A 14,495-nucleotide genomic window follows, 5' to 3' on the forward strand; every position below is an offset into this window, starting at 1 on the left:
AGATCGTGAGCAGCTAATTTGCCGATATATCGGCCGATTTATCGGCCGATCGGCTGAGTTCCAACACTGCTCGCAGGCACCCCTAATGAAATGACTATTGTATAAAATAATGAAATTTTGTAATATGTCTCGAGATACGCGATCAATTTTGAATTTTACAAATATATTATAGTTATATCTCACGTGGGTTTACATACGTACATGTCAAGTATAAATAATTATATATGCATATTCATTTATTTAATTTAATAAATCTTATTTAACTTCATTTAAATATAAAATATTTTTTACCAAATTTAAAATTATTGTATGCATTTTTATGGATAAATATTCATTCAACATTTAATAAAGTAAAATGTAACAAAATAATAAATTTGGTACATAAGAAACATATATGATGTTATGAAATTACTATAATATGCGATAAATTAAAAAATATTTTTCCATTTTCAAATTATAAAATTATCTTAATTTATATATATATATTTATTTATTCGAGAAATTATTATTGCGAGGCACGGGTTTTTACGTTAGTTTATATTTATTTATTTGTGATAATTACAAAGGGAGATTCAAATATTATGAACTAAATGTTTTTAAACTTTGGTGGCCAATATATTCGCCTGTGTAAACATCAATGACTAAAAAGAATTAGGCCTACTCTGAAGTCGGAAACACTACATACAATTTAGTGACATTTTTATGACGCAATTGATTATGTTATGTATATATCTTTCTCGCAAATCACCACTTTTCGATTTCAAACCCCTCAATTACTTGCCTAAAATCTAGTCTTCATTCTTCATCATCCTACATATCTGTATCTATAAATCTATACACACACACACACTTCAATCATCACTACTCAAATCCACTAAAAATTAAAATTTTTAGGGTTTCAATTATTAATTTTGCAATGAAAGTATTTTAAATTCAATAATTTCACTAATAGAATTGATTTTATAATGTCGAGTAACGCAGATGATTCTAACGACGCCGTTTTGAGCGACGTAGAAGACGACGATCCGGTTGCGATCGAGGTTTCGAGTACATCGCCGGATGATTTTTCAGTCGAGAAGTTTCGCGAAGTTTCGGCGGAGCTTGTGCGAGAGCGAGAAGCGAGAGAGGCGTTGGAGGTGTCGAAATCGGAATTACAGGTTTCGTTTAATCGGTTGAAAGCGTTGGCGCATGAAGCGATTAGGAAGAGAGACGAGACGAATCGAGTGAAAGATGAGGCTTTACGAGAGAAAGACGAGGCGGTGAGAGTGAGTGAGAGGTTGAGAATTGAGAGAGACGAGGCGGTGAGAGCGAATGAGAAGTTGAAATTAGAATTAGAAGAGGTTGTTAGAGTGAGGGATGAGGTTACAGAGAAATGTGATGAGGCGGTTAGGGGGAAAGAGACGTTGAGAGGTGAGGTTGAGACGGGAGCGAGAATGTTGATGAATGGAATTGAGAAGATTTCGGGGAAAGTTAGTGGATTTAAGGATTTTAGTGTAGGTGGATTGCCGAGATCGCAGAAGTATACTGGATTGCCGGCTGTGGCGTATGGTGTGATTAAGCGGACGAATGAGATTGTTGAGGAGATGATTAGGCAGGTTGATTTGATTGCGAAGGAGAGGGATGAGGCACGTGAGCAAATGGAGCAACGGAATTATGAGATTGCTATTGAGGTTTCGCAGCTTGAGGCTACGATTGATGGATTGAAAGAGGAGGTTGGGAAGAAGGGGAGTGTTGTGGAGGAGTTGGAGAAGTTGGTGGCGGAGAAGGACGGGAAGTTACGGGATTTGGAGAAGGAGATTTTGGAGAAGAAGGGTTTAGCGAATGATGAGTTGGCGAAGTTGAGGGAATTGTTTGATGAGAGTGAAGGTAAGTTGAAGAATTTGGAACTGAAGATGGATTCACAGAGGCCGTTGTTGGTTGAGCAGTTGAAGTATGTGGCGAAAATACATGATCAGATTGATAATGTTATTAAGGTAGTAGATGGTAATAAGTTGGATCAATCGGAATTGTCTGAGTCTTTGTTTCTACCAAAAGAAACAGATATGGAGGAGAATATTCGGGCTTCTTTGGCCGGAATGGAATCTATATATGAACTAAGTAGAAACGTTGTTGAGAAAACTAGGGAGTTGGTAGAAGAGAGAAGCAATGAAGTTAAGAGGTTGAATAATACGGTTTCGCAGTTAGTCAAGGAAAAAGAGCATATTGGAACCTTGCTTAGAAGTGCTTTATCCAAAAGAGTATCAGCGGATTTGTCATCAAAAACTAATGAACTTTTTAAAGTTGCGGAAAATGGATTAAAAGAGGCGGGTATCGATTATAAGTTTAGTAATCATATGGGGGATGGAAAGGGACTGCCTTCTAATGACAAGGAGGGTGCTTTGGTGGCAGAGGAAGATGAAATTTATACTTTGGTAAGTCTGTCTTAGCAGATTTAGGGTCTTGTGAGTTGTGATCATGTTTTCTTTGACTGAGGTGTAATAATACCCTTTATGCAGGCTGGTGCCCTGGAGAATATTATTAAGCAATCACAGCTCGAAATAATTGAGCTGAAGCACACTGTTGATGAACTCGGGTACTTCCCTTGTATTTTTCCATTTTCAAGGATCAGTGGTGGTTCTATTGTGTAAATGAATAATACAGAACCATAAGAAATAATGCTATATATTTAATATGCTAACTTAGAGAATGAGTCTCGGAGTCTGTTTTAGACTTTTAAGACTGTTTCTTCTTGTCATGTTCTTGGAAAGGATTTGTATTGCCTGAAGTTTTAAAGTTTGTCATCTATAGAGTATTCTTAAAGCATGAGATTTAAAATTGATACCTGTATATATATCTTCTATAGTCCTTACTATTTATCAAATAACAGTTTTTGTGTTTTGTGTATTAATTTACTGAATTTAGGGCAGAGGCAAATCTACTCAAACAACATGTAGAAGCTCAGGCCAAGGAACTCGTCCAAAGGAAACAAAAGTTGGAGGAACTCGAAGAGAAAGAGAGAGTCGCAAATGATAATGTAACTTGTTTGTATATTTCTTGTTAATGTTTTTAAAACTGTGATGAAAATCAAGGAAGCCTGAGCTGTAACCATCCCTTTGGGTTGCTTTCTTACTATAATATGTGAAATTATGGTGATGAGGAGTACCTAATGTAAGAAGTTATATTACTTCGGTCCTGTCCTGTATCAACGCTACTTTATCGTCTCAGGTCGAAGGGCTTATGATGGACATTACTGTAGCTGAAGAAGAAATTACAAGATGGAAAGTAGCTGCACAGCAAGAAGCGGATGCGGGTAAAGCAGTTGAACAAGATTTTATGGCGCAGGTATGTGTCCTGAAGTGCCTTTGCCTACAGAACCTCTATAAAAGGAATATCTGATTGTTTAAAAAGTATATCTGGTATTTTTACGCGTTCCGGTCTGCTTAATTTTTTTTATGAAGACTTGAATGATGGTATAGTACTCTTAACAACATGATACAAGTCATTGTCTAATACACAATTTAATGCAATAGTATGGCAACAGCTTTTTTTTTTGATACTCTTCATGGCCAACTTGACCTAATAAGGAAATTATCATGCCATCTAAATTTTTCCTTTCAAGAAACGTTTTACATTGAAATGAAATGTCAAGTTATATGTGAATTTATTTCCTCCACCTAATAATTTGTGGCATTATTCTTATTATTACCACTCTATTTCATGTGTGCTATCAACGGCAGAGGCAAAGAGAACCGGGGTACCCTCAGATCTCTAGATTATATAGGGAATATATATCATATCTTATGAAAGTTTAGATTGATCAGCTGGCATAGTTTCAGTTGGGTGTTTGATTCCTGCTCTCAACGTTTTATTTGGAGTACCCTAATATTATACTCCCTTCGTCCCTCCCAATTGTTATCGTTTCTGGGAGAGTGTCCGGCACGCATTTTAAGATGAAGAGAAAATATAGTTCTTTAACTTTTTTTAAAAATTTTATTTTTCTGAATAAAAGTTTAAACATTCTATTTTTATTCAGAAAAAGAAATTTTTTAAAAAAGTTATAGAACTATACTTTTTATTCATCTAAAAATGTGTGCCGGATACTCTCCCAGAAACGATAACAATTGGAAGGGACGGAGGGAGTATATTATATTAGATGTACCATACTTACAAGTGTTTGATCTGGCTGAGTTGGTTTAAAGGCTTGCATCAAAGGTGTTTTTATGTTTGCAAGGGCAGGAGGGCAACTTTCCCTTCCAATCTAAATTTTGGGAGTACCCTCACCAGTACTCCACTAGCTGCTATCCCGGTTTACTTTTTTAGGTTCTAGTCAGTAGGTGGCCAAAATAGAAGATATCTCACCAGCCATCACGTGGAACAGATACTATTTCAAACAGGACCAATACACAGTAAATTAGTGTTGTTAAAAGCATGCTTAAGCGCTTGCTTAAGCGAGAAGCGATGTGATGCAAGGCTGAAGCGCCTCGATTCAATTATGCGATGCAAGTTTGATGAAGCGCGCTTTTTGGTGCGCTTAAACGAGATGCAAGAAGTGCAAAAAAGCGCGCTTTTAAATTTTATACTGATTCTTCTTTCTTATATATATATACTGATTCTTGTATGTACACACATATACACAGATTGAGTCCTGATTTCTGATCATTTTGGTACTGATTCTTGTACACACACACACACATATAGACACAATCTTGACACAAATATTACTTGGTGCATATTTTTGTTATACACATATTTGTTAAACTGATACACATTAGGACATATTTGTACAAATTATAACTAATTTGTATATTTACGACTAATAGATGGCTGATAAAAAAGACGTGGCTTGGAAATATGCGCGGGAAGTGATAGAGGGTAGTTCAGTTGAACTTGTAATTTCTGTGGAAAAGAAACATCTGGTGGAGTATTTAGTTGATCCTCTATATTATTTTGTTACAAAGACTTTATATTTTGGACTTAAATTCGAATCTGGTTATTATTAACATTTTATGACAATCTAATTTGTTGATTACATGTTAAATTTATTGTTATACATTTTTTTCAAACCATTGCATTTTTTATAAAAAGCGCGCTTCTCGTGTTGCGCTTATGCTCCAGGAAGCGCAAATCTCGCGTTTAATAACACTCTCTGTGCCTAAATTTGTTGCACTATGCATGTAATTGCCAAGTCTCAAATGGTTTTACCAAGTCAGCAAAGATTCACATTAACAAAATCTACAACTTGTTGTGAATATGAAATAGCTTGTAATAATGTCTTCTGACATAAGTTAGAGCAAAGAGTGCCATTATCTGACTGAGACATACTACTTAAAATGGTGTTTTACTTATATAAAAATAGTTAACCTGCTCGGAACAATTTTAGGAGAAATATGTATTATCTTGGTTGAATAATGAGAGACTATCATTTTCTTCACTCCTGTTTTCTTTTGATGTATAATTGCCAGTCTTCTGCACCAGAATTGACCTGTTACCGTTTGTCATTCTTGCAGTTATCAGTTGTTCGCCAGGAACTTGAAGAGGCGAAGCAAGCTGTTATAGAGTCCGAGAAGAAACTTAAATTTAAAGAAGAGACAGCAGATGCTGCCATGGCAGCAAGAGATGCAGCTGAGAAATCATTAAGGTTGGCTGATTTGAGGTCTTCTAGGCTTAGAGACAAGGTGGAGGAGCTTACTCGCCAGCTTGAAACACAGGAGACCTCAAGATCTGTTTTAAGTCGGCCGAGATATGCTTGTTGGCCATGGGAATGGCTTGGCCTGAACTTTGTAGGTTCCAGCCAGCCGCTTACGCAACAAGAAAGTTCCAATGAAATGGAACTGTCCGAACCTCTTATATAGCTATACATACATCGTACATTGTGCATTGTTTTACAGATTCCTCTCTACTTCCTCAGTATCTGTGTATCTCTCGACATGAAAGCGGCTGTTAGAAATAGAAAAATAATTAGTTTGTACAATATCCATTTTGTAAGGTTTCTTTTTCAATCTTATAGAAGATGAGTGCCATCTAAATGTATAACTAGGAGGGAAAGTAACACTTGTTTCGGTGCTTACTGGCCTCCTAAACACCCAATTTTTAAAGAGTCTTTTTTAACTTTGATTGGAATTGCATCATTGGTCTGTCGTTAAAGAGTTGAAACTGGTATCTGATAGGTTCAGTGTATTCTGTTTCATGGAAAGCAAGTACATAATTCGTATATTTTGGTAATGAGACCACAAAATGTCCAGCTATACAACTATAAATTTGAAGGTACGAAAGATTCAAATTTTTAGCTTTGAAAAACAAAAATGTGGGATAATATCATAATCATGGATGCTAGATGATGCAACAGGAGAAAGGAGTCCTCCCATGTTATTCAGCTTTTCGTTCCACAAGTTTTTGCTATTAAAACTCCACTCGGTGGAGGTGTCATAACAATGCTACAATGACCAACAAACGAATCCGAATACTTGAGTACGTTTCCCAATTTAGATTTTGCTCTGAAGAAACTCTTAATATCAAAACTGACTCTGCCGCTTTCGATCTGGTTCCCGAGCTTTTGGCTATGAACCTGAGAGAGCTGAACTTGGCTTGTCAACATATGGACATTTGCAAGCAGATATTGTGCTTTTCCTAAATGGAAATGATCTATGTACTCTGTGGCAATAAGAACTCCGTTAAAATAAAGATTGATGACAACGTGCTTGAAGTTCACATTTACTTTCCTGCTTGGGTTCGTGAAATTGGCCAGGATAGTAAGGTCTGCATTGAGGATATAATTCATATCAAGATATGCTGCATTCAGGCTTGCTCCTGCCACATCGAACTTTGGACTTTTCGGATGGTTGACAAGATAAAGTGTGAGAACTATAATGCCTGTTAAAATGATTAAAATCCAGAAGATTGCACAGAAGATGGCAATACACCACACAAATGGCTTAGTTTCGCTGGACGGTGGAATTCTCTGAACTGAGGATTGCGGTTGTTGGTGGGCTGCTGGATGATCTGAATGCACTGGCAGTTGGTGTGGTTGTTTTGGTGAAACTGCAAGAAGAAGTTCAGGATCACGAGGTTGCTTATGGAAACGTGGTTGTGAGTGTGTGGGGGAGTTGTGGCCAGGACCGAGCTGTGAATGTGTGGGATCCGACATGTGGCCGGCACCGAATTGTGACTGTGTGGGATCCGACATATGACCAGCACCGAGTTGTGAGTGTGTAAAATCAGAAAGGAGGCCAGCACCATGTCGCCCCCTTCGTTTGCTTTGGCGTTGTAGCCGTGGTTCTGGTTGAGTAGGCAACTCAATGCTGGGATCGGGCAGTGGCCTTGCTTGTGGCTGTGCAGGCAACTCGAGGCCGGGGTTGGGTTGTGACCGGGGTGGTTGATGCTGGTTCTGTCGTCGCTGCGAGGGGAGAAAGTTTGGGTTGGTGACAGACTCCGGTGGCTGAGGCTGGTTTACTGGTTGCAATGAAAGAAAATGCGGATTGGTTTCACGTGTGCGATGCATTGTGGTCACACGTTTAGGGATGACAAGAAGCAAGTTGTAGAAGACAGTGTAGCTAATATGGCAAGTTATGGATTTCCAGATGTGGAGAATTGCTTAGAGAAAACCTTAAGTATGACTCAATAAACAGGCAAAGAATCAGGATATAGTAAAGACCAGAGTGCAAGTAAAGCTTCAGGAATCCCTTTTGCAAATTTTGTGTTTTTTCTTGTACAATTTGATATCTAAGCTGAATTCACCCTCTTCGGAATTTAAAGTGCTATTTTTATTTGGTTTCAGTTGACAGGGTACCATTATCACTATACTGTAAAGAAAACAAATTTTACAAACAGCTACAGCTATGGCTACAAGTACTAATTGTAAATTTTACTAGACAGTCCGTAGTGTATCACATTAATTCACAAGAAATATATAATCTCACAAAAAAATACAAAATGTTAATCTGAAAATACCTATAACAGATTGTACATCATGAATTCAACATGATCATTGTATATGTAATGTTACATCAGCTATGACCAAATAAATAAACAAATTTCCAGCAACAGCGATTGCCATGGCTAGCTTGAGTTAGATGGATCTTTATGTCCACTTCAGCAACTTTTTAAGGTTGATGCACGCAGCTCTCGGAGATAGATCCATTGTTAAAAGTTCTTATCTCAATATTCACTTAACCTGGAAATATGCGAATATATATTATGCACATTTCCTCAGATGATCCTAAAAAATGGGAGATGGTGGATTACGAACATGCACTAGAGATATTCACCTATGTACAACGCCATTCATCTAAGGAACCTTTACAGAACTTGGTACTACTTTTCCGGGCATGAACAAAAGTACCCAGTAGACTAAGCTCCTGCAAACTTATTGCAACCTAACCGTACAAAAACAAATATTAGTTAAAACGGTTACTTTAAGAAATCTGTGTGTATAAGAGAGATGGTAACATACTAACATATACCAACAGGACTATAGGATTTGTAAAGAAAAGTTAAGATCAAACTAAACAAGCAAGTATATATAGGACATAGATTTATGTAAATATATTAGTCCATACTCCATATTAAGAGGTCAGACTGAGCACATATAAGAGGTCTAAATCACAATGAAGTGCTATAATTTTCATTAGAACAATGATAAATTTAAAAGGCCAGTATTGGAATTTTAATTTCAACCTGAACTTACGGCCAGGGGAATATAAAGAGTAACTACTTTCGCAACTTGGGTATATTATGCAGGTCATTTTACATTTTTTGGACAAAAATTAAACAAGGCAACATCACGTAAGATTTTGAGAAGCTTTAATTACTATTCAGTGAAAAACAAAATAGCTCTAGGTCAAGGTAAAAAGAAAATTAAAGCCCTGTCATATTGAACAGTGAACACCTAGAAGATAGTAACTAGAAAGGGAGTATTATCTAATGCTTGAAAGAAAATAAATTGAACCTTATTTCTGCCTTCTGCATCCGTTGATATTGCAGGAAATGCAGTCACTTTCCACGGTGCATGCAAGCAACTTTGAGACTTTCAGCAGTGTGTAAAAAATTACTGAATCACCCTGAAAATGTTACACCAATTTCAGTAATAACCGGAATCCATATAAACTGAAATCTCAATATGCCAATTACATGATTTAGAATGAATATAACATCTTGGTAGTTTCCTGAGACATGAACTAATTTTGTGCAGCACCCTCGGTGTCTCTAAACCCATTTAAATATGCAATAGATAACAATTCCCACATTCCTATCAAAACCAACCGGAGAGACAATGCAAGTGTTTAAAAATCAAGAAAAAGAGCTTACACTACATAGCTATATCTAGAGGTAGTGCAGATTACAATAAATTGTGCATGCAAGACAGTTCCAAATTAAGAGGTACTATTAGACAAACCATTCTTCTTGCTGCAGGGCGCATCCTGAGATATAGCAGTGATAAGAGTCTCAGAAACATCTCTATCAAGTGTAAAGCCCTTCTCCATCATCTGGTCCCAGACTGTGCAAGCAATTGAAAGCTTCTTTTCCTGTATAAGGCCTCGAATAACCAACTTAAAAGTAAGTTCATCTGGATGCACTCCTTTGGTCTGCATCTCCTCATATAAAACCATCACATCAGAAACTTTAGACGCCCTGCAAAACCCATTAATAAGTGCATTGTACGACACAACATCGGGGGTTATTCCCTGCTCTATCATATCACAGAATGTGCTGTGAGCCATCCCAATTCTGCCAGTCTTACACAAATAATCAACAATAATTGTATACATCACGCGATCAAGTGACAAGCCCAAAATTCTCATCTGGTCAAGAAGCTTTTTAGCTAAATTGGGTCTGCCTTCTCTAAGGAAGGCTTTAATAAGAATTGAAAATGTAACAACATCGGGAGAAATCCCATTCGGGCCCATCTCCTCCAATATCTTATAAGCTTGTTCTGTACGAGAAGCTCTGCAGAGTGCTCTAATTATTGTGTTATATGATACAACATCTACCAAACCCTTTACTCTCATTTTGTTCACCATCAGCTTGTAAGCCCTATCAATCCGGTGAGCTTTGCAGAGGCCCTTAAGAAGTTCGTTGTAGCTATAGCTATCAGGATTCAACCCACCTCTCTCCATCTTATCTATCAACTTCTCAGCCTCATCCAACATAAGCTCATCACAACAATAATTCAAAAGCACATTGTAAGTAACCAAGTCCGCTTTACACCCATTTCTTCTCATAAACGTTTTAATCGCCTGTGCTTTATCAATCCTACCAGCTTGACAAAACCCACTAATAAGTACATTGTAAATTCCCGTACTAAATTTTACACTTCCTTTTAAGTTACCCAACGTAAGTTCATAAGCTAAATCAACCTTGCCACCATCACACAAACCAAGAACAAGTGCCCTACAAGCCTTATCATCTGGAACAATACCTTTCTCAATCATCGTATACCACAACTTAACAGCATCATCAATTCTTTTCACCCTACACAATCCACTTATAACAATAGTATAACTCACTACATCCGGTTCCCTCCCTTTCTCACCCATAACCCTCAAAACCTCTAACGCAACATCAACCAAACTCTCCGAACACAAAAGATTCAAATACAAATTACACGCCCACATATCAGGAACCGCCCCCACTTTATCCATATCTTGCAAAAGTCTCTGAATAACCTCAAAATTACTAACTTTACACAACCCACTAATAAACCTCGAATACGTAAACGAATTCAACGAAAACCCTTTCGGACCCATCCTGTCATAATACTCCCCAGCTAACTCAAACTGAGAATGCTTAACTAAAACACCAATAATCCTATTATAATCAATGCTAAAAACTCTACAATCTGATTGAGACATTTCATCAAACAGTTGGAGTGCTTTATCAATTAAACCAGTTTTAACAAAATGGGCAATCTTAAAACGATACGAAATACGCTTCCATCCAAGAGCTTTATACATATCAGATTGGTGGTCTATATATAGAATACATATCATCAATTTGTGAGCTTCAGAGTGAAATGAAGCTCACAAAATGAAATAAACAAAATTATAAGAATGTGAAATTAAAAGGGGTATAAAATTAAAACCCTAGTTAATGTGATGATGAAGTTAAGAATGAAATTGAGACATAGAAACCTGGTTTTCGGCGGTGTAGGAGACGATGAAGAAACGAGGTTGATGGACTTTTGGCGGCCCGGTGATGTTTCAAATGTTTGGTTTAATGGGGTCTTATTAGTTTTTAGGCCCAATTTTAAAAACAAAGCACTTCGAAACTATGGGCTACTACATCATAAAATTGTCATTTGCAGCTTCTTCCTTTTTCTAAAATAATAGTAATAATTAGAGTTATATATTTTTAAAATAAAAATGTGTTTTAACAAATTTCGGAATGTGTGGGAAATGAATCAGGACCTAGCATTTTTTAGTTATAACATATATCAACATTATTTGGTAGTTTTTTTTTGACAAATGCAGAAAATTCTCATTAAATTGAATATAGTACAGTCGAGACAAATCCCCAACTGTCGATACAACCAGGTGATAAAATAAATAACATACTAAAAAAAATTAGATGATTTGTTTCCTGATCGTTTAACACATAGAATTTAAAAATTCTTGAAATTAAAAACGAAATCAAAGACATCCCAAGCGATCTAAATTGCAGCAGCATCTCTGAAAATAGCAATATCGCAATTGACCATATCACATAAAAACTATGGTTAGCCCAGTGTTCAGAAACACCAATTGCATAAAATGAGATTGGAGAAGCGGCACCCCAGTTATCTACATGCCGTACACCAGCTATATATATGCCGAAGGCACCCCAGCTATCTACATGCCGGATACCAGCTATAGACATGCCGAAAGTATAAATCCATGAAAGATGAACAATCTTTAGTTGTGAAAGGTGAGCTCTTGCAATAATCACCACCGTTCCAGATCCGATGTAGGCTTTGCAGATCACCAAAAATATCAATAAATTCGTCCTCAACAGATCCATCACCAGATAAACCCAAGCATGACTAAATAAAAACATAACAAACACTCCAAAATAAGAGACAAAACACACACTCCAAGAGGAGAGACACACAAACACCCAAAAAATGGGTTTTATTGAAAGAAAATAAACGAGAATAACAGACAATGAAGGGGTTGGGACTTTCCACCGGAGAAAACCAGTGGAAGCCCCTCAATTTACTTGAAAATAGACAAACCCTTTAAGTTATATTATATTTATAAAAATGTTCGATCTGTTTAGAAATAGGGCACCAAATCATGAACATTATTTCAGAAAACAAATATAACCGATTTTGACGATTTTAAAGAATATTCAAAATCTTTTTTTTAGAATTCAACATAGAGAACAAATTAAATTAAACGAAACTTGCTAATTTTTTTATTTATTTGAGCTTTAATTTGATTGTTTTTACTTTTTTTTTGCTAAGCGATTATTTTTACTTTAAATATTTCAAATTAAAAAAACACGTCGATACATTAAAAATAAAATTTAATAATAGATCAGTCGGTACAATACTTGGATTTATATAATTACAGCATGACTTATGTATATATATTATTCATAATACATTTTCAAACTCAAATTATAGTTAATTCTTTCGTCGGTATAAATTATCTCAGAATAAACAAAATGACAATATTTATCAGGGTTAAAACATATTTTTCCTATTGGTCTGAGTTAAAATAAAAGTAAAAGCAAACTAAGTATAATTAGTTAGTTAAATTTTGTCAATGTATATAATGAGTTTCAGACTACAATAAAATAATTAATATTATTGATTCGAGAAAAAAAATTATATTATTAAATCAGATTAAAATAAAACTAAAATCAAAAATTAATTTTTTGGTATGTATAATAACTGAGATTAAAATAAAATAAAATATATAATTCATCTGAGTTACAATAAATTAATATTCAACCGGATTAAAATTAAATTAAATACAAACTAAATATGGCATGGGTGTAATATTAATATTGCACGGTTAGGAGGTAGTATCCAAAGTCCTGGTTTTATTACAGAGAATCCATAGAATACATATGTAGGCAATGCAGTGTTTGCAGTAGAAACAGAATTGGCATCAGCTACATATGACATTGCAGTTTTAGTTGCCACTGGTGGGGCCGACATCTGGAGGTGGCGGGGGAGGAGTGGGTTCCCTCCTGCGTCCCAATCTGTTAACTGGAGGTGGAGGAGGAGGAAGATCGGATTCCAATGGTGGTTCACTAGATTGTAACAATTTCCTGTTTTGATCTGCAGATATTGCACAAAATGCCCCCTTAAACAATTTCTATAAATAGGATAAACTGAACTATCATATATAAATATATATATATTTTGGAGATATATATTTTTGCTAGAGATTACATATTCATAGGATAAACAGTACTGCAGAGGAAGTACATGCATGGAGATTGGAGATGCAGATCTTAATAGAACCAACCGCATGAAGAAAACATACCTGGGTGAGCTAAAACCAACTGCATGAAGAAGATGATCACTAGAACGAAACACATAATTCTCACCAAGGCTGAAGTCATAATTCCTTTTTAATCGTAATTAAGTAGCTGCTAAGTTATTAAATTTTGGTTGCATGTTCCAAATATTTATACAGAAATAAAATAGATCACGTTGGAAAGTTTCGCACTTATTAACGGGTCTTGCAAGGTTCTGACCAATGAAAAAACTGTCCTAAATGTCTAACTAGGTCAAATAATTCTTTATAGTCATATTTTAATTAAATGCTCAAATTCAAATAGGGTTTGTTTATGAAGTACACGGTATATATTACTCGTAGCTCGCTAGTTTTCAGAGACAAGAAATAATCTCCAAATGATGACAAGGCGAGGAGGATCATGTTTGGCAGGTTCAGTTGTCATTTTCATGAATTGAACGTAAGTTTAGTCCCGTCAAATAATAAAAAAAACGTAAGTTTAGGTTGCAAAAATACTTCTGTTCTTTGATTCGTTATTTTCTTTTCATGGGAACGACTAAATTTACAAGTTCCAAACTCATGACTAGTCTTCCGTTCACCTACTATGTGGAACTTAAACAATTTCCCCCTCAAATCCTAATCCTGTAACTAAGAGCATCTTTAATTAATGGTACTGAAACGTTTAGCTAAAATATTTGTTGCAAAAATTTTGTTGCAGCTAATATATAAAATTTGTTGCACTCTGATGCACAATTTTCCCTAACAAAAAAGTATTAATAACTTATATATGGTTAACTTTATTTGTTGAACTAAAATTTCTCTTAAAATGGTATAGTATGGACTATAGTATAGTGAGACAATTTTCGCTATACGCTACCTACAAAATATCCTAGATTGTTTTATATATATGGTGAGATATATGTATATTTGATCATATCAATGAATTTATAATTGTATATTATTTTCATATATGTTTTTGTTAATGAAGAAATTTGATGTGCATGATTTACAATTATTAAAATAGTTAAACTACGCTGAATGGATATAGTTAGGGTTTGTGAGGGATTTGGCGTA

At 35.7% G+C, this 14,495-nt stretch overlaps 2 protein-coding genes across 2 annotated transcripts; one reads left to right on the plus strand and one right to left on the minus strand.

The window, feature by feature from the left end:
- Nucleotides 1-682: 682 nt before the first annotated feature.
- LOC141671890 (uncharacterized) lies at nucleotides 683-5,950 on the plus strand. The gene is made up of 5 exons (XM_074478322.1): nucleotides 683-2,411; nucleotides 2,496-2,572; nucleotides 2,902-3,013; nucleotides 3,205-3,321; nucleotides 5,487-5,950. The coding sequence occupies exons 1-5, from the start codon at nucleotides 966-968 to the stop codon at nucleotides 5,829-5,831; spliced, it is 2,097 nt and encodes a 698-aa protein (XP_074334423.1). The 5' UTR covers nucleotides 683-965; the 3' UTR covers nucleotides 5,832-5,950.
- Nucleotides 5,951-7,819: 1,869 nt separating this feature from the next.
- On the minus strand, nucleotides 7,820-11,224 carry LOC141671898 (uncharacterized). The gene is made up of 4 exons (XM_074478332.1): nucleotides 9,371-11,224; nucleotides 8,924-9,035; nucleotides 8,244-8,351; nucleotides 7,820-8,149 (listed from the first exon to the last, which is right to left on the minus strand). The coding sequence occupies exons 1-2, from the start codon at nucleotides 10,962-10,964 to the stop codon at nucleotides 9,031-9,033; spliced, it is 1,599 nt and encodes a 532-aa protein (XP_074334433.1). The 5' UTR covers nucleotides 10,965-11,224; the 3' UTR covers nucleotides 7,820-8,149; nucleotides 8,244-8,351; nucleotides 8,924-9,030.
- Nucleotides 11,225-14,495: the final 3,271 nt, after the last annotated feature.

This window comes from Apium graveolens, chromosome 1, assembly GCF_009905375.1.
Source record: "Apium graveolens cultivar Ventura chromosome 1, ASM990537v1, whole genome shotgun sequence".
In the NCBI taxonomy this organism is placed as follows: domain Eukaryota; kingdom Viridiplantae; phylum Streptophyta; class Magnoliopsida; order Apiales; family Apiaceae; genus Apium; species Apium graveolens.